Source organism: Pipistrellus kuhlii, unplaced genomic scaffold, assembly GCF_014108245.1.
Source record: "Pipistrellus kuhlii isolate mPipKuh1 unplaced genomic scaffold, mPipKuh1.p scaffold_m20_p_111, whole genome shotgun sequence".
Classification (NCBI taxonomy): domain Eukaryota; kingdom Metazoa; phylum Chordata; class Mammalia; order Chiroptera; family Vespertilionidae; genus Pipistrellus; species Pipistrellus kuhlii.
This window is the reverse complement of record NW_023425418.1, coordinates 394,529-413,508: the sequence shown is the minus strand read 5'-3', so window position 1 is coordinate 413,508 and position 18,980 is coordinate 394,529. Positions and strand designations below refer to the sequence as shown.

General features: G+C 61.3%; 1 protein-coding gene across 1 annotated transcript; it reads right to left on the bottom strand.

Annotated features, from left to right (window-relative positions):
• Positions 1-127: 127 nt before the first annotated feature.
• On the bottom strand, positions 128-15,943 carry EPS8L1 (EPS8 like 1). Its single transcript, XM_036432504.2, has 20 exons — positions 15,894-15,943; positions 14,376-14,429; positions 12,274-12,314; positions 11,462-11,520; positions 10,804-10,965; positions 9,769-9,918; positions 8,082-8,164; positions 7,101-7,365; positions 6,339-6,465; positions 6,080-6,168; positions 5,898-5,972; positions 5,624-5,772; positions 4,598-4,739; positions 4,438-4,466; positions 2,346-2,487; positions 2,118-2,249; positions 1,470-1,578; positions 1,145-1,319; positions 640-772; positions 128-540 (listed from the first exon to the last, which is right to left on the bottom strand). Exons 2-20 carry the CDS (start codon positions 14,390-14,392, stop codon positions 454-456), a joined length of 2,166 nt encoding a protein of 721 aa, XP_036288397.1. The 5' UTR covers positions 14,393-14,429; positions 15,894-15,943; the 3' UTR covers positions 128-453.
• Positions 15,944-18,980: the final 3,037 nt, after the last annotated feature.

Genomic DNA, 18,980 nt, shown 5'->3' with positions numbered 1-18,980 from the left:
TCTCAGAGACGGGAACCAGCGAAGGTGGGAGCGTCTCCTAGACTCCAGGACCTGGATTCCTTCCCCCTGTGAGGTTACAGCCTGGTGGGAGGCAGGCTCCTGAGCCCCCTGGGAGCCGGGTAGAAAAGGGTCAGCAGATGGCCCGTTAAGAGGAGGCTGTTTATAGACTGGGCAGCACATGACAAGGCACAGGGCTCCGGACCGCGGTCCCTACGGCGTCTTCTCCCCTCCCTGCCCCTCCCGCTCCGGCCAGCCCTCCTCGCTCAGGACTGTCCAGCAGGGATGGCCCATTTTGTCCACTGGGATCGGGGAAGAGCAGGGTCGGATCAGGTCCACGGTCCGTCGAGGGGTCTAGTTCCCTTGGCGGGGAGTCTGCACGCAGAGTCCGTTCTCCCACGGGGCGCGGGGCGGCCCGCCGCCCGGACACTGTTCCCGGAGGTCCGGGAAGAAGAGTCAAATGACCTCCGTTTCCATCTCGCCTTCCACCTTCTTCTTTTGCTTCTCCATCACGGCCTCCAGCTCTGACACGTTCTCTTTGTCCTGCAGGGGCGGGGCGGGAATCAGGACCCTGGCGGCCGGGCCCTGGGCGCCCTCCCCGGTCGGTCCCGGCCCTGGACGGGCGGTCGGGCGGCCCCTCACCTCCAGCAGCGCGCGCTGCACCGTGACCTGGCTGTACACGCGGGCCCCCTCCTCGGGGCTCACCGCGCGGAACTCCTCCTTCTGCAGCGAGAAGATCTGCGCGCCCGTCAGCACTCCCAGCGCATCCACGGTCCTGAGCCAGGGCAGCGGGGCGCGGTCGGTCAGCCTGCCGGCCAATCAGAACGCAAGCCTCCCACGCCCCACCAATCCCTTCACGCCCGGCCCGCCGTCTGTCCAATCAGCAGAAGGCTCCTGCCTGAATACCCACCCACCCACCCACCAATCACGGCGCGCCACAGGTGGGCGGGGCACCCTGCTTGGAGGGAGGCGGGACTTCTCTAGAGGCTCCAATTGGAGCCTGGAAAACATGCTAATCAAACAGACAGGCCCTCGCTTTGGGCCAATCCGGGTTCCCCCGCGGCCCGCCGCGCGCCCCTCTGGGCCAATGAGAACACGTCGCCTCTGAGCGCTCGGAATCCGCTACGCGCCCGAATCCGCTACTCACCCGGAGCTGAAGCCCTTCGCCTGCAGCCAGGCGCGGACCTCCCGGGCGTCGGAGCGCGGGTGCAGCTGCGGCTCGGGGGCGCGGGGCCCCGTGGCTGCGCGGCTGGGGCCCGAGCGGCCCTGCGCCAGGCGCGCCTGCAGCTCCTCGTTGACGCTGAGCATCTGGCAGAATTTCTCTGCGAGCGGGAAACCGGGAGGGAGGGAGGACTTAGGGGGGGGGGTGGTCCCCGCGATGGGCCAACCTCCTCTTCCTGAGCCCCGGCTTCCCTCCGGGACGGGGAGGATGGGGCCCGCGCCCCTGACGCCCGGGGCGCCCGCACACTCACCCTTGTCGCCCGGGTCCAGGTGGTTGAGACTGTCGCAGCTGTCCCAGTGGGGCCGGGCAGGGGCGGGGGCCGGGGCCGAGGTCGGTGGGGGCGGGGGAGTGCTGTTCTCCTGGAGAGGACCGAGAGGAGAGCACCTGGGTCAGAGGGAGGACTCCGAGTCCCAGCCCCTCTGGATGGAGATCAAGTTCTGAACCTCCGCCAGCGCCTGCCCCCCCCCCCTTTTTAAAAATTATATTTTGATTTATTTTTATTATTATTATTTTACAGAGAGGAGGGGAGAGGAATAGAGAGCTAGAAACATGTGATTATATATATATATATATATATATATATATATATATATATATATATATCATAGAGAGCTAGAAAAATGAGAATCATTGACCAGCTGCCTCCTGTGCGCCCCCTACTGGGGATGTGCCCGCAACTAGGTACATGCCCTTGACTGGAATCGAACCTGGGACCCTTCAATCCGCAGGCCCACGCTCTATCCACTGAGCCACACCGGTTTGACTCGCCAGCGCCCTTGACTCGACCCACCACCCGCCTCGTTCCCAGGACCCAGGATCTGGTTCCCAGAGCCTCTTCCCTCAAGGCCTGAGGGTGGTGAGGGGGGTGGGAGGGGTGTGTGTGTCCGCCCTGGCTCACCAGAGTGCGGGCAGGGCTCGGGCTGCGGCTCCCGCGGGGCCCCGGGTGGGGTGTCAGGATGTTATAGGGTACGTATCCCTCCTGCCCACGCTGGTCCCGCACCTTCCACCACTTGCGCTGGTCATCCAGGACCTGGGGGGATGGTCAGAGGTGGGGGGGGGTGTTCAGAGCCTGTGTGTGCCCTTAGGGTGGGGTACCCCCCAGCCCCTCCGCCCGCACCCCTCGGACCTCCAACACGTCCCGGTGCCGGACGGACAGCTCGCTGCTGTTGCGGGCCTGGAAGTCATAGTTACACAGGACCCACTTCCCTGCCGGCTCCGGCTCCGGCTCCGGCTGCTGGGGCTCGGCTTCCGACTCCGGGTCCTGGTGGCTGAGGAGAGGGGGGAGGGTTGGGGAAAGGAAGCAGCCCCCCAAGGGCGCTGGGCTGGAGGGTGTCGGTGTGAGCTGGGGTGAGAGCCAAGCAGGGGCCGAGGCAGGGGGCCGGGTTAGTATGGTTAATAATGGAGACTTAACGTTGGAAAAACAGTGGGAATATACACTGAGTGGCCAGATGATGATGATCTCTGAATGCATAATAATTTGCAGGTTAGCCTTTTATTCTATAGGATAGACACTGAGTGGCCAGATGATGGTGATCTCTGAACTCACAATAATCTGGCCACTCAGTGTATATCCTATAGAATAAAAGGCTAACATGCAAATTGTTCCCTCCACCAGGAGTTCGACCAGCAGGCCGGCCAACCGTCCATGTCCCCTCCCCCTGGCCAGGCTGGCCGGACCCCACCCATGCAGGAATTAATGCACCGGGCCTCTAATATATATACACTGAGTGGCCAGATAATCATGCGTTCAGAGATCATCATCAGGCCACTCGGTGTATTTTGCTTCTTATGTGCCTGCAACATGCTGATGGGTACTAACATCACCTCCATTTCCTAGACCCCTGCACCCAGGGGGGATTGCTGGTTCTGTTCCTGCAACCAAGGTACATGCCCTTGACTGGAATCGAACCTGGGACCCTTCAGTCTGCAGGCCGATGCTCTATCCACTGAGCCACACCGGTTAGGGCCGTGGCCTTGAGTTCAGAACGGAAAACCTTACAGCCTCACAGGCTTCTCATTTTTCCAGGAAGGGATGATCATTCCCCTGTTTTTTTTTCCTCCAAAGAACTCGAGGCACAGAGAAGGCGAGTTAAAAGTTGGGGGTCTCAGAAGCATGGGGGTGAGGGCGGGATTCTGCGAGACCAGGCAGCTGGGGGAAGGGGCCTGGGATTTGACCTCCGACCCCCCAGTCAGAGGGGGACCTCAGCTCGGATCAGGCCTACCTGTGCGAGGGAGAGGGGGGGTCTTCAGGGCCGCGGCACCCCCTGTGTGGGCCAGGCAGGCAGCTCCCAGCACGCTGTCCCTGCTGAGACCCGCCGCCCGGCCCGGGCCCAGACCCCCCTTCGGCTCCTCCAGCCTTCCTGCTCGGCTCCTCTCATCCCACGTGGCTTCCCTACTGTCCAGGCACCCTCCACCCCTCTCTGCCCCCGGCCCCAAGAGTCCGCACCCCCACTGCTTGTGAGAATCATGAAGTTGCACCCTCAGTTCTTTCCTCCCCCAGATACATAGGAATCACAAGTCTTAAGCTTTCATGCCTCGGCCCTTTAAATCTTAAAGGGCCCCAGTCTGATGATGCTCAGCAGCGAGCGAGACAATTGCTGCCGAGCCTTGTCCCCTCTCCACTTCCTGACTTCCCTGCCTCCCCTGAGACTGGCCCCTCAGCCCCTGACGTTCTGAGCCCCCCTTCTCTGGTCTCCAAGGTCCCAAGGACCAGACTCGCGACCCAGATGTTTCATTCCCAGCCTCTTCCCCCTCAACACCCAGGGCTCCGTCCTGGGAGGGACCCTGGCAGGGAGCGTCCCAGATCCTGGGGAACCGAAGTGCCTTTCCCCCAGCCCTTTGGGGACTCTGGATCCAACCTCTCAGAACTTGACCCACACCCAGCCCCTCCTCCTCCCTCAGGCCCTGGAACCCAGGCCTGCAGCCCCTCCTCCTCCCTCTGACCCTGGAACCCGGGCCCCCAGCCCCCCTCCTCCCTCCTCAGACCCAGAAATCTGGGCCCAGGCCCCTTCCTCCCTGCTCCTCCCTCCCTGCCCCTCCCCCCCGCTCCCAGCCCGGGCCCCAGGCCTGGTCACCACCTCACCCACCTGCGAAGAAGAAGAGTCGGGAAGACAGAAGGAAAAAGACAGGAAAAAAAGGGGGGGCGGAGTCAGCGCGGGGAGCCCCCAGGACGCACCCCTCAGGGACCCCAGCCGCCCCGCCCTGGGGCTGGCACTCACCCGTTGACAGCGATCTGGGGGGCGCTTTGCTGCGGGAGAGAAGGCGGCAGGTCAGGGGCAGGGCCGGGTGGGGGTGGGGGTGGGGGTGGGAGTGGGTGTCACCCTCCCAGACCCCCCCAGGCCTGGCCCTGCGGTGTCACCCCCCAACCCTGAGCCTTACCTGCCTGCGCCGCCGCTCGTGCTGCAGCTGTTTTTCTACTGGGTCCTCCCAGGGGCGGCCCTGCGGGTCTGCGGCCGGGGGCTCCCAGCCGCTGTAGAACTCGGGGACGTAGGGGGGCCCCTCCTCCGGGGGCAGCTCCACCCTGCAGCCAAAGGGGCCGAGGGGAGGCTCAGCGACCCGGTTCCACCCCGCTTAGCCCATGACTTCTCCCCTCCCTCCTGCCCTCTGCCCCCAAACCGCACTCTAACCCAGCTATCCTATCCTTGCCTCCGCCTGCCAAGCTCTGGCCCTGCCTCTAAGCCCCGCCCCCAATTTTTAATGATTTATAGTAAATATAATATTTAATAATTTATATTAAATATATTGTTTAATAATTCATATCCAATATATTATTTAATAATTGATATTAAATGTAATATTTAATAAGGAACTCTGCCTCGGAGTACAGACTCCGCCCCCTTTCCCACCCTCAGACCAAACCTCTCCTAAGCACCGCCCCTTCGATATGGCCCCGCCCTGCAGTCCCGTCCCATTCCTATAAGCCCCGCCTTTCATTCCGGTCTGATTGTCTATCTGATGTTTTAAATCTCTCCTTCAGCCCTAGCCTGTTTGGCTCAGTGGATAGAGCATTGATTGGCCTGAAAGACCCAGGTTCGATTCTGGGTAAGGGCATATGCTTGGGTTGTGGGCTTGATCTTCACTAGCCAATCAATTGATTCTCTCTCATCATTGATGTCTCTATCTCTTTATCCCTCTCCCTTCCTCTCTGAAATCAATAAAAAAAATATATTTTTTAATTAAAAATATTTTAAAAGAAATCTCTGCACACTAATCTCTGGCCTTTCCTCTTTCCTCCAATCGGATGCTGGCATTTGTCCGAGGTCCTTTCTTCCTGGCCTCCAATCACCACGCCCCGCCCCTCATTAACCACGCCCACTCACCAGCCCCGCCCATCCAATCACCATGCTCCGCCCCTCAATAACCACGCCCGGCGCCCCGCCCCGCCCCCATCGCCACGCCCCTCACCCGGGGCGGGTCCACGCGTCCCCCAGCGAGGTCCAGAGCGCGTTTTCACTGGGGGTGACGTTCTCCCGCAGCAGCGCCACCGCCTCCGAGGTCAGATGCGGCCGCCGCACGCCGCTGGCCAGCTGGGGTCCCCCGGACATCTCCACAATCTGCCCAAGGGGGGGGCAGGAACGGCACACCCTCAGACCCTCAGATGAGGAACCCCGATTCCTCCTGCTGCAGGGCGGGGGGCTGGGGGATCACGAGGACCGAGGAGGGGGGAGGGTGGTCTCACCACGTGCAGGGGTCCGAACAGGAAGTGCAGCAGCTCCGGGGAGGAGGGGTTCGCGATGTTGCCGCGCAGCCGCGCCTGCGGGGCGGGAGGGGGGGTGGCATTAGACGCGGACAGTTCGGGGTCGCCAGCCGCCGTCGCCCCCGTGGCCCCCCGCTCCTGAAGACCCGGGAGCGCGTCCTCACCAGCAGGCTGAAGGCGTATTTGATTTTCTGAAGGACGTCGGTGTACTCGGCCTCGCTGGGCGGCTTGGCCCGCAGCGCCAGGAGGCCCTCTGTGGGTGCGGGGGGAGGGGACAGGGGCAGCGTCAGAGAGAGGGGGCGCCCCGGAGGGATTAGGATGGAGGGTCAGGGGGTACGAGGGGGAGACCTGGGGACAGGGAGGCTATCTGGGAGTGCCCAGGGGAGCGGGGTGACGGGGATCCCACCCCGGGGCGCGCCTCACCCCCGGCCTCCCGGCGCCGGGTCCTGCGGCCGCGCTCCCGGTGCTCCAGCACGCGGGCCGCCTCCGCAGACTTCTGCAGCTTCGACACGAAGCTCTCCACGTCGTCGAACACGTGGTTCAGTATGTCCTGGGGGACAGAATGGAGGGGGGACGGGACGCGTGGGACCCCTGATCCTGATCCCGGACCCTCCAGCCTGGAGCGCTCAGGGTCTGGGACGTCCCACTTTCTTCATTGGCCACACCCTCCCCTCGGGCCTCCAATCACAACGCCCGCCTCCCTAACATAACATGCCCCTCGATAACCACGCCCCCGCTAAATTGCCCCGCCCCACCCAATCACCACGCCCCGCCTCCCTAATATAACCACGCCCCTCGATAACCACGCCCTGGGTTGTCCTTGGTTGTCCTCTTCATTGGCTACTCTCTCCCTTTGGGCCTCCAATCACCATGCCCCGCCTCCCTAATATAACCACGCCCCTCGATAACCACGCCCCGCCTAACTGCCCTGCACCATCCAATCACCACGTCTGGCGCCCCCACGCCACGCCCCAATGGCCACGCCCCTCGCCCCATTCGGTCACCCCCCACCTCCCAGGTGTCTGACTCCGCCTCCAGACCTGGCCCCGCCCCCAGACCTGGCCCCGCCTCCAGACTCGGCCCCGCCTCCTAACGGGGGACTCATACCCCATAGCATAGCCAGTACTGCCCCCAGCCCCAGCCCCGCCTGCCCGCACCCGGGACCGCTGGCCCCGCCCCGCTCACCACTTCTCGTTCGGCCTGCAGACCCGCCAGTTCCGGGCCGCGGGGGCCCAGGTCCGGGGAGGCCGGGTCCGCGGCCCTGGGGGTCTCCGCCCGGCCCGGGCCCCGCGCTGCCTCCTCCTCCTCCGGGATGGGCTCCGCCTGGGGGCGCTCGCGGGCCGCGGCCCACTCCGCGGCGCTGATCACCGCGCGGAGGGACGGGCGGCGCTGCAGGGGCGGCGTCTCGGCGGCGGGCGCGGGGTCGCGCTGCAGCTCCTCCTGCGTGGCCCTGCATGGGAGAAGGGGAAACTGAGGCTGGGCCCCCGAGGAGTCCAGGAAGGGGAAAAAGGGAGGCTAAAACAGACACAGTGACCAATGGACACAGACAACAGGGGGCTGAGGGCATGAGGGGGGGGGGATTGGGGAGTAATGGGGGAATAAAGACACATATGTAACACCTTAATAAAGAAATAAAAAAAAATAGCCCTGACCGGTTTGGCTCAGAGGATAGAGCGTTAGCTTGGGGACTCAAGGGTCCCGGGTTCCATTCCGGGCAAGGGCATGTACCTTAGTTGCCGGCACATCCCCAGTGGGGGGTGTGCAGGAGGCAGCTGATCGATGTTTCTCTCTCATCGATGTTTCTAACTCTCTGTCCCTCTCCCTTCCTCTCAGTAAAAAATCAATAATAATAAAAAAAACAGACACAGTGGCCCACATGGGTCAAACCTCAGCTCAGAAAGGAGAATTCCAAGTTATTGGCGCGGGCAGGGGAAGCACCTCTTTGGGGCGGGAAACGGGCTAAGCGGGGAGGGCTCCAGGACCAGAACCAGGAAAAGTAGAGGCGCACTTGTCTGGGAGGTACGCGCAAGACTGGAAGAGACTGTGTTTGACTCCATTCTAGGCTAGTGGTAACAGCCATTTCCCGGATGGGGAGACTGAGGCCCAGACACACCCACCCGTCCCCCCTTCTCCCCGCCCCCCCCCCCGCTCCCAGCCCCCCCTTACCTGAGCGCCGCCGCCCGCCGATCCCCGTGGCCGGAGCGGTAGTTGTGCAGAGCCCCCTGGATGTCCTCGCGCATCAGCTCCGCCTGCCAATCACGCGGTCAGGCCCCGCCCACTCCGCCCACCGCCGGCCCCGGATGGGCCCGGATGGGCTCGGTCCCAGACCAGGTCCAGTCATCGCTCACGCAGGTGGCCCAGCGCAGGTCCACACCCTCCTCCGCCGCCCTAAACCTGACCCAGGCCGAGGCCACGCCCCCTCCCACGGGCCCCATCAGCGTGGCTCCCCACTCAGACCACACTCCCCCAACCCCGCTTTGGCTGTCCTCCAGGCCCCCTCCGCCTGCTCTGTTTGAGCCCCTGACCTTGAGTCCAACCTGCACCCAAAGCTCCCTCCCGCCCTAGCCGGTTCGCCTCAGTGGGTAGAGCATCAGCCTGTGGACTGAAGGGTCCTGGGTTCGATTCCCAGTCAGGGCACATGCCCAGGTTGTGGGCTTGATCCCCAGTAGCGGGCGTGCAGGAGGCAGCTGATCCATGATTCCCTCTCACCATTGATGTTTCTAGCTCTCTCTCCCTCTCTCTTCCTCTCTGAAATCAATAAAAATAAAAAATATATTTTTTAAACTTAAAAAAGAGCCCTGGTTTGTCTCAGTGGGTAGAGTCAGCCTGGGGACTGAAGGGTCCCAGGTTCGATTCCGGTCAAGGGCACGTGCCTTGGTTGCAGGCACATCCCCAGTGGGGGGTGTGAGGAGGCAGCTGATCGATGTTTCTAACTCTCTTTCCTTCTCCCTAACTCTCTTAAAAAAAAAAATAAATAAAATATACTTAAAAAAATAAAAAAGAGCCCTAGCTCGGTTTGCTCAGTGGATAAAGCATCAGCCTGCGGTCTGAAGGGTCCCAGGTTCGATTCCGGCCAAGGGCACATGCCTGAGATTCGGGCTCGATCCCCAGTAGGGGACCTGCTGGAGGCAGCTGATCAATGATTCTCATCATTAATGTTTCTCTCTCTCTCTCTTCCTCTCCCTTTCTCTTTGAAACCAATAAAGAAATTGAGCCGAAGCCGGTTTGGCTCAGTGGTAGAGCGTCGGTCTGCGGACTGAAAGGTCACAGGTTCGATTCCGGTCAAGGGCATGTACTTTGGTTGCGGGCACATCCCCGGTAGGGGGTGTGCAAGAGGCAGCTGGTTGATGTTTCTCTCTCGTCGACGTTTCTAGCTCTCTATCTCTCTCCTTTCCTCTCTGTAAAAAATCAATAAAATATATTAAAAAAAAAAAAGAACTACAAAGGAAAATATTTCAATAAAAGATCATTTGACAAAAACAAAAAAACAAAAAAAACAAAACAAAACATGTTTCTTTCTTTAAAAAGAAAAAAGAAATTTAAAAAACGGGAATAATAAAGTTAAAAAAGAAAAAAAGCTCCCGTCCTTCCCACGTCTTCCCAAGCCCCGCCCTCTGCCGCTCTGATCCCGCCCCACCCCGGCCTGACCCCGCCTTGGCCCCGCCCCAGCCCCCGGGCCCCGCCCTCAGCTCTCAGGCCCCACCCCCAGCTCTCAGGCCCCGCCCCAGCTCCCGGGCCCCGCCCTCAGCTCTCAGGCCCCGCCCCAGCTCCCGGGCCCCGCCCTCAGCTCTCAGGCCCCACCCCCAGCTCTCAGGACCCGCCCCCAGCTCCCGGGCCCCGCCCCGGCGCTCACCCCGAGCCGCAGGCCCTGGAAGAAGTGCACGTCGGGCTGCGCGCGCGCGGGCTCCTGGCACACCAGCAGCAGCAGCGCGCGGCCGCGGCCCGGCGGCGTCACCGCGTCGCAGCGCAGGATGGCGCTCAGCGGGTACGACTCCAGCTCCTCCTGCGGGGCGGGGGGGGGGGGGGGGGGGTAAACTGAGGCCGGGAACCGGGACGCGGCTGCGCGGAGACCGCAGTGCCAGCCCAGCCGTTTACTACATGAGACCAGCCCTAACCCGTGTGGCTCAGTGGATAGAGCCTCGCCCTGCGGATTGGAGGGGTCCCGGGTTCGATTCCGGTCAAGGGCACGTAGCTTGGTTGCCGGCACATCCCCAGTAGGGGGTGTGCAAGAGGCAGCTGATCGATGTTTCTAATTCTCCCTCTCCCTTCCTCTCTGTAAAAAAATCAATAAAATCTATTTTAAGAAAAAATAAATAAATGAGACAAGCCCTGAGAGGTGTGGCTCAGTGGACAGAGCGTCGGCCTGCGGACTGAAGGGTCCCGGGTTCGATTCCATGGCTGCGGGCAGTGGAGGGGGTGTAGGAGGCAGATGACCGATGTTTCTCATGGATGTTTCTAACTCTCTCTCCCTCTCCCTTCCTCTCTGTAAAAAAATTAAAAAATCAATAAAATATATATTTTTGCCGAAACTGGTTTGGCTCAGTGGATAGAGCGTCGGTCTGCGGACTCAAGGGTCCCGGGTTCGATTCCGGTCAAGGGCATGTACCTTGGTTGCGGGCACATCCCCAATAGGGGGTGTGTAGGAGGAAGCTGATGGATTTTTCTCATCGATGTTTCTAACTCTCTCTCTCCCTTTCCTTTACTCTCTGTAAAAAAATCAATAAAATATCTTTTTTAAAAAAACAAATGAGACGAATAGAGCCCCCCAAGAAAGGGGCGAGGCGGGGTTCCTTGCCTAAGTCCCCAGAGGAAGCGGGCACAGAAGCCAAGATTCACACCAAGACCCTCCTCCCCACCCTCCCCCTCCACCCCCACGTGACCCGGGCACCTTGGACACGTGGTCCAGCAGCTTGACGTGGTCGGGAGACACGCGCAGCAGCATCTCCTGCGCCCACACGCGGCCCTGGCTGTCCATGACCGCCAGCCTGCGCGCCGCGTCCTCCACCGTGTGCACGCCGTCCTCCTCGCCCAGGCAGAAGGTCACCAGGTGCTGGGGGGGGGGCACGGAGGGAGCGGTGAGCCCAGCCCGGTGCCGGGTGCCCCGGGTGCTCTCAGCATCCCTGGCACCAGCCGCCTTCCAGCGGGTGACTGGTGACTGACCACTCCGCCTTCCCTGACCGCCTGCGCCATCCATTAGGCTTCCCGCCCAGTGCCCCTTTGTTCCTCTCTCATTGGAACGGGGGCCCCCTGGGCCTGTCTTCCCACCGACAGGGAATGTTCTGGGTTCGGTCTCGGCCCGCCCAAAGCACCTCTCTGCCTGCCTGCCTGCCCTGGCTGTCCCTCCGGAACCGGCCTGCGCCCTGCGCCTCCCTCCAGGACTGCCTCTGGTGTGCGCCTGTGGCCACGCTGGTCCAGAGCCACAGCCGGCAGGTGAGCGGGCTGGGGCTCCCCGGTTCCTGCCGCCCCGAAGCTCCCCTGCTTTCCACACCCCCATCTCCTTGGTCCCCGAACACTGACTTCCTGCGGCAGTGCGGACCCACACTCACATTGACGTGGTACTGGGAGACGTCAGCCATCACCACCGTGGAGTACCGCTTCCTCTGCTCTGGGGTGAGGGTCAGGGGTCAGGGCCTGGTCCTCAGCTCCATAACCCCCGACCCAGCAGTCCTTGTCCGAGCCCTCCTCCCTCAGACCCCGGAGCCCAGGCCCCCAGCCTCCTCCCTCAGACCCCGGAGCCCAGGCCCCCAGCCTCCTCCCTCAGACCCCGGAGCCCAGTCCTCCTCCCTCAGACCCCGGAGCACAGTCCTCCTCCCTCAGACCCCGGAGCCCAGGCCCCCAGCCCCCCAACCCCTCCTCCCTCAGGCCCCGGAGCCCAGTCCTCCTCCCTCAGACCCTGGAGCACAGTCCTCCTCCCTCAGACCCCGGAGCCCAGGCCCCCAGCCTCCTCCCTCAGACCCCGGAGCCCAGGCCCCCAGCCTCCTCCCTCAGACCCAGGAGCCCAGGCCCCCCTCCTCCTCCGTCAGACCCAGGAGCCCAGGCCCCCAGCCCCTCCTCCCTCACACCCAGGAGTCCAGGCCCCCAGCCTCCTCCCTCAGACCCAGGAGTCCAGGCCCCCAGCCCTCCTCCCTCAGACCCAGGAGTCCAGGCCCCCAGCCTCCTCCCTCAGACCCAGGAGTCCAGGCCTCCAACCCTCCTCCTTCGGATACAGAAGTCCCCACCCTTAGCTCCTCCTCCTTCTGACCTAGGAATCCAGGTCCCCCCAAGCCGCCCCTCCTCCTTCTGACCCAGGAGCCCGGGTCCTCAGTGCCTCCTCCCTCAGACCCAGTTTCTCTGGGGGCTCCCTTGCCAATACACTCACCATAAATGGACTTGGCGCTGGGTTTGGGGGCAGCTTCTGGGCTGGTGAAGGGAAAGAGGCGGTGAGAGGGGCCGTGGGAACCGGGGACAGATCAAGAAGAGCAGCGACTTCATTGGGGGGGGGGGCCACCGGGGAGCCACGGAAGGCTCTGAGTGGAGGAGGAGAGGGCAGGGAAGACAGGGGAGGTGACGGGCCTGGGCAGCAGTGGGGAGTGTGGCCTCCGCTGTCACACAGACCTGGTTCACTTCCCCCGGCACATGCTGCCTTGCCATAAGGCCCAGGGTAGGAGACTTCATCTCTCCTGCCTCGGTTTCCCTCTGTGCAAGACAGGGGTTGGCTGCCCTGTGGTAGGGCTCATCTGGTAGGGCTGTCGGGTGGACTCAGTGAGATGAGGCCCGTGGAGTGTTCTATGCCCTGGATAACTATTATCGTCATTATTGCAATGCTAAGGGCTTGGCGCATACGTAGTAGTTGCTTAATAAACGGGAGTTTTTAAATAGCATTCATGTTTGGAGCAGCGCCCGGCCTGCGTGGCTCCGTGGTTGAGCATCCACCTTTGAGCCGGGAGGTCATGGTTCGATTCCCGGTCAGGGCACAGGCCTGGGTTGCGGGCTGGATCCCGTGTGGGGCGTGCAGGAGGCTGCCGACCAATGGATTCCCTCTCATCATTGATGTTTCCCTCACGCCTTCTCCCTTCCTCTCTGAAATCAATAAAGCTACATATATATTTTAATATATTTTACTGATTTTTTACAGAGAGGAAGGGAGAGGGATAGAGAGCTAGAAACACCGAGGAGAGAGAAACACCGACCAGCTGCCTCCCGCACACCCCCACCAGGGGATGTGCCCGCAACCAAGGTACATGCCCTTGACCGGAATCGAACCTGGGACCCTTCTGTCTGCAGGCCGACGCTCTATCCACACTGGTTTCAGCTAAAGTTATATTTAAAAAAATTTGGAAAATATTTGGGGCAGATGGAGAGTTACCTTCTTCCCCTTCTACCCCCACGGGCCAGGCTCCACCCAGCCATACCCTTCCCTGCCTCCTGCCTCCTCCAAGAAAAATTCCCGAGTCCCCATCTCCTCAGAAGGAACAGAGGCTCGGGGCCCCGGTGGGGCGAGGGGTGAGGCACGAGAAACCCTTTCAGTCAAACAGGTGCTCCTCACCCTGCTCCTGTCCACCACAGACATCGTCACGGCTTGATTACCTCTGGGCTGGAGAGCTCACTACCTCACACACACCCCACCATGCACCCATTCCCAAGTGTCTGTCTGTGCTCACTCCAGGAGACCTGAGCCTTCCTTAAAAACACCCCTGACTTCTTAGCAAGATATTTATTTTCTACTTATTGATCTTAGAGGAAGAGGAAGGGAGAGAGAGAGAATCTATTGTCCCACTTATTTATACCTTCATTGGGTGATTCTGGTATGCACCCTGCCTGTGGATCGAACCCAGAACTTTGGTGCATTGAGACAACTGTCTAACCAGCTGAGCTTCCCAGCCAGGGCAACGGGTCCATCTCCTATATAATAAAAGTCTCATATGCTAAGTGTCCGGTCGTCCATTCAACCAATCAAAGCGCAATATGCTAATGATATGCGAAGGCCGCTCAACTGCTTGCTATGACGTGCACTGACCACCAGGGGGGCAGACAGTCAACCAGTCAACCAGTCGCTATGATGTGCCCTGACCACCAGGGGGTGGACCCTATGACCGTTAGGTTAGCTTGCTGCTGGGGTCTGGCAGATCAGGGGGCCAGACATGCCCTGGAGCCCTCCTGTGGTCCCTCCTCTGCTGGCCAACCCCCCGTGTCCCTCCCCGGCCCCGATAGTGCACCGATGGGCCTGGCCTGCGCCCTCTCCCAATCCGGGACCCCTCAGGGGGTGTGGGAGAGCTGGTTTCAGCCCGATCCTGCAGGCCAGGCCGAGAGACCCCACTGGGCATGAATTCGCTGAGGGCTAGGACCCAGCGCTGTCTGCTCCGAGCGAGAGGCCCCACGGCCTGGGCGGAGGGAGGCAGCCGGTGACCTCCTGGGAATGCCTGCGGGCGTGGGGGGGCCGGTGAGGGCCTGCGCGGGGGCAGGGCTGGGGTGGACACTTACCCGATGCTGGTGCTCATGGTGCGGAGCGGGCAGCTCTTGTCACCTGGTGGTGCCCTGGGAGCCAGCGAAGAGGTGAGGCCTGCTCTGCCCTGCGGACCTGATTCCCACCCAGCCTCCTCCCTCGGTTCCTCCTCCCTCAGACCCAGGAGCCCAGGCCCCCAGCCCCTCCTCCCTCAGACCCAGGAGCCCAGGCCCCCAGCTCTCCTCCCTCAGACCCAGGAGTCCAAGTCCCCAGCCCTCCTCCCTCAGACCCAGGAGTCCAAGTCCCCAGCCCTCCTCCCTCAGACCCAGTGGTCCAGGCCCCCCTCCTCCTCCCTCAGACCCAGGAGCCCAGGCCCCCAGCCCTCCTCCCTCAGACCCAGGAGCCCAGGCCCCCAGCCTCCTCCCTCAGACCCAGGAGCCCAGGCCCCCAGCCTCTCCTCCCTCAGACCCAGGAGTCCAAGTCCCCAGCCCTCCTCCCTCAGACCCAGGAGTCCAGGCCCCCAGCCCTCCTCCCTCAGACCCAGGAGCCCAGGCCCCCAGCCCTCCTCCCTCAGACCCAGGCCCCTAGCCCCTCCCTCAGACCCAGGAGCCCAGGCCCCCAGCCATCCTCCCTCGGACCCAGGAGCCCAGGCCCCCAGCCTCCTCCCTCAGACCCAGGAGCCCAGGCCCTCCTCCCTCAGACCCAGGAGTCCAGGCCCCCAGCCTCCTCCCTCAGAGCCAGGAGCCCAAGCCCCCAGCCCTCCTCCCTCAGACCCAGGAGCCCAGGCCCCCAGCCCTCCTCCCTCACACCCAGGAGCCCAGGCCCCCAGCCCTCCTCCCTCAGACCCAGGCCACCAGCCCCTCCCTCAGACCCAGGAGCCCAGGCCCCCAGCCCTCCTCCCTCAGACCCAGGAGTCCAAGTCCCCAGCCCTCCTCCCTCAGACCCAGAAGCCCAGGCCCCAGCCTCCTCCCTCAGACCCACGAGCCCAGGCCCCCAGCCCTCCTCCCTCAGACCCAGGATCCCAGGCCCCCAGCCCTCCTCCCTCAGACCCAGGATCCCAGGCCCCCAGCCCTCCTCCCTCAGACCCAGGATCCCAGGTCCCCAGCCTCTCCTCCCTCAGACCCAGGATCCCAGGCCCCCAGCCCTCCTCCCTCAGACCCAGGAGCCCAGGCCCCAGCCTCCTCCCTCAGACCCAGGAGCCCAGGCCCCCAGCCCCTCCTCTTCCATACCTTGTCCCCTTTCCCCCCAATCCTTCACAAATCCTTGCATTCAATTCCCTAATCTCTGGGGCCCCCACTTGCCTCCTCTCCCCAGGGTCCAGTCTCCCAGCCTTCCCCTCTCAGGGGCCCCTGAGAACCAGGGGGTCTGACCCTGGTCTCCTCGGGGGGACCTCTCACCCACTTCCTCAGTCCCCATGACCCTGTGTTCTTCCTCCAGCCCCGGGGGAGGCCCAAAGGTCAGTCCTCACCCCTTCAGACTCAGCGTCCAGAGCCCCCGGCCCTTCCCGAGTCCAGGGCCCTGGCGTCCGGCCCCCAGCCCCGCCGGCCCCTCCTCACCTGCCCGTCAGGGTCCCTGGGAGGCCAGGCCTGCTCTGCTGTCCCAGCTGCTCCGCTCTGGGCCGCTCCTTCCTCCTCCTCCTCCCTCCTCCCTCAGGGTGGCCCGCCTCCGCATACCTGAGCACTCACCTGGCACTGCCGGGTGGGGCGGGGCGCCGGCTCCCGGGGAACCTCGATTGTTTCCCGGTGACAACAATGCGACCGACCGTCACAACACCGGCCCCAGCCCCGGTCGTGCCCGATCCCTCCCGGGCCCCCCCGGGCTGTCAGAGGTGGCTTCCAAGGTGCAAGCCGGGGGCTGGAGACCTGGAGTGCCTGGGAGGGGGGCCTTTCTTTTTCCTTTTCCTTTTTAAATATATCGTATTGATTTTGTACAGAGAGGAAGGGAGAGGGAGAGAGAGCTAGAAACATTGATCAGCTGCCTCCTGCACACTCCCCCCTGGGAATGTGCTCCCAACCAAGGTACGTGCCCTTGACCGGAATCGAACCCGGGACCCTTCAGTCTGCAGGGCGATGCTCTATCCACTGAGCCACACCTGTTAGGGCCTATATATATATATATATATATATATATATATATATATATATAAATAAATTAATTTCAGAGAGGAAGGGAGAGGGAGAGGGAGAGAGAAGCATCCATGAGGAGAGTCATGGATCGGCTGCCTCCTGCACGCCCCACACTGGGGATGGATCCTGGAACCCAAGCATGTGCCCTTGGCCGGAATCGAACCTGGGACCCTTCAGTCCACAGGCTGATGCTCTATCTACTGAGCTGAGCCGGCTAGTGCTTCAACTATATTTTTATTGATGTCAGAGAGGAAGGGAGGGAGGGAGAGAAACATCCATGAGGAGAGAGAGTCACGGATCGGCTGCCTCCTGCACGCCCCACACTGGGGATCAAGCCCGTAACCTAGGCCTGTGCCCTTGACCTGGGATCTAACCCTGACCTCCTAGGTGGACGCTCAGCCACGGAGCCAGGCGGGCAGGGCAGGGGCTGTCTTTCTGTCCCCAGAGCTGGTGCCTGTCGCTCTGGGCACCCCTGGCCGAGGTTCCGTCTCCACCTGTTCCCTTTCCCAGCTCCTTGGGGATTTCCCTCCTAAACCCCGTGGGGAAGGCCAGAAGAGCCCCAGGAAGTCAGAGCTCAAAGCTCAGACCGCTGGGAGCAGGAGGGCGAACAGGCCACCCCCACCCGGTTCCCACCGCCATCCATCTGCTCTCCCCTGGCCCTGCCCCTGACCGGCCTCCCTGCTCCCGCCCTGCTCTCGCCCCAGTCCCAGTGTCTGCTCAGAAACCCCTAGGGGTAAAAGCAGAGTCATCATCCGGGTGTTTGATTCCTGGTCAGGGCAGGTCCAACCAAGGAATGCATCAATGACTGGAACAGGAGCATGACCAGTGTGGCTCAGTGGTTTGGTACAGACCCATGAACCATGAGGCCATGGTTCGATCTGGTCAGGGCACATTATATTTGTATGGGTTCTCCCCACCACAACCTACGAAATGGGTCCCAGAAACCCCACTTATACACGAGCTACTCGTAAGTGATTTATTTTTATTTTAAAATATTTTTTATTAATTTTTTAAATATATATTTTATTGATTTTTTTTTTTACAGAGAGGAAGAGAGAGGGATAGAGAGTTAGAAACATCGACGAGAGAGAATCATCGATCAGCTGTCTCCTGCACACCCCCCACTGGGGATGTGCCTGCAACCAAGGCACATGCTCTTGACCAGAATCGAACCCGGGACCTTTCAGTCCGCAAGCGGATGCTCTATCCACTGAGCCACACCAGTTTTGGCGATTTATTTTTATTTTTAAAAAATATTTTTTATTGATTTTCCACAGAGAGGAAGAGAGAGGGATAGAGAGGTAGAAACATTGATGAGAGAGAAACATGGACCAGCTGTCTCCTGCACACCCCCTACTGGGTGTCAAGGCACATGCCCTTGACCGGAATCAAACCTGGGACCCTTCTGTCTGCAGGCCGACGCTCTATCCACTGAGCCACACCGGTTTCGGCAATGCGTAATTTATTTACAACACCACAACCAATACACGATGGAGTCTTAAACATGCATATAGACATTTGTATTGACTTTGGAGAGGAAGGGAGAGGGAGAGAGAAAAAAAAAAATCCACGAGGAGAATCACAGATCGGCTGTCTCCTGCACACCCCACCATGGGGATGGAGCCCACAACCCAGGCCTGTGCCCTTGACCTCCGGGTTCATAGGTCAACACTCAACCCCGGAGCCATGCCGGCCTGGTGTGACGATGGAGACAGGTGAACCCGGGCCGTGCAATCACCCAGTGCAGCCCCTTCCTTCACCTTCTGGTGCCTCCCTCCCCTGGCTGGCCCCTGGCTGGCTGTGTGACCCCGGGCATGTGTCTCCGCCTCTCTGTGCCGCCCAGCCCGGGAGGGTGGCCTGAGGTCATGCTGAGCGTTTGGCAGGGTAACTGGCGGAGAGGAAAAGATGACAGAGGCATGTGCTGTCACGCAGATGCAAAGGGCAGCGGGGAAGCCCAGAGGAGGCTGCAGAGGGTGAGGTCCCGGCAGACTTCCTGGAGGAGGAGGAGGGGGAGAGGAGGAGGGGCGGCCGGCGCTGAACCTGAAGGGCCAGTTCGGCAGCCCAGGGTGGCCCAGAGGACGAGGGAGGGGTGTTCCAGGCCAGGGAGCAGGGAGTCAGGGGAGGGCCGTGGAGCCTGGGCAGGGCTGGGCTCACCTGGGTGCTGTCAGCAGGCCGAGCTCTGGGCCCGGTCACCTCCCTGTTCCAGATGCTTTCTTTCTTTCCTTCTTTCTTTCCTTCTTTTCCTTCCTTCCTTCCTTCCTTCCTTCCTTCCTTCCTTCCTTCCTTCCTTCTTTTTTTCCTTCCTTCCTTCCTTCCTTCCTTTCTTCCTTCCTTCCTTCCTTCCTTCCTTCCTTCCTTCCTTCCTTCCTTCCTTCCTTCCTTCTTTCTTTCCTTCCTTCCTTCCTTCTCTCTCTCTCTCTCTCTCTCTTTCCTTCTTTTTTCTTTCTTTCTTTCTAATATATTTTATTGATTTTTTACAGAGAGGAAGGGAGAGGAATAGAGAGTTAGAAACATCGA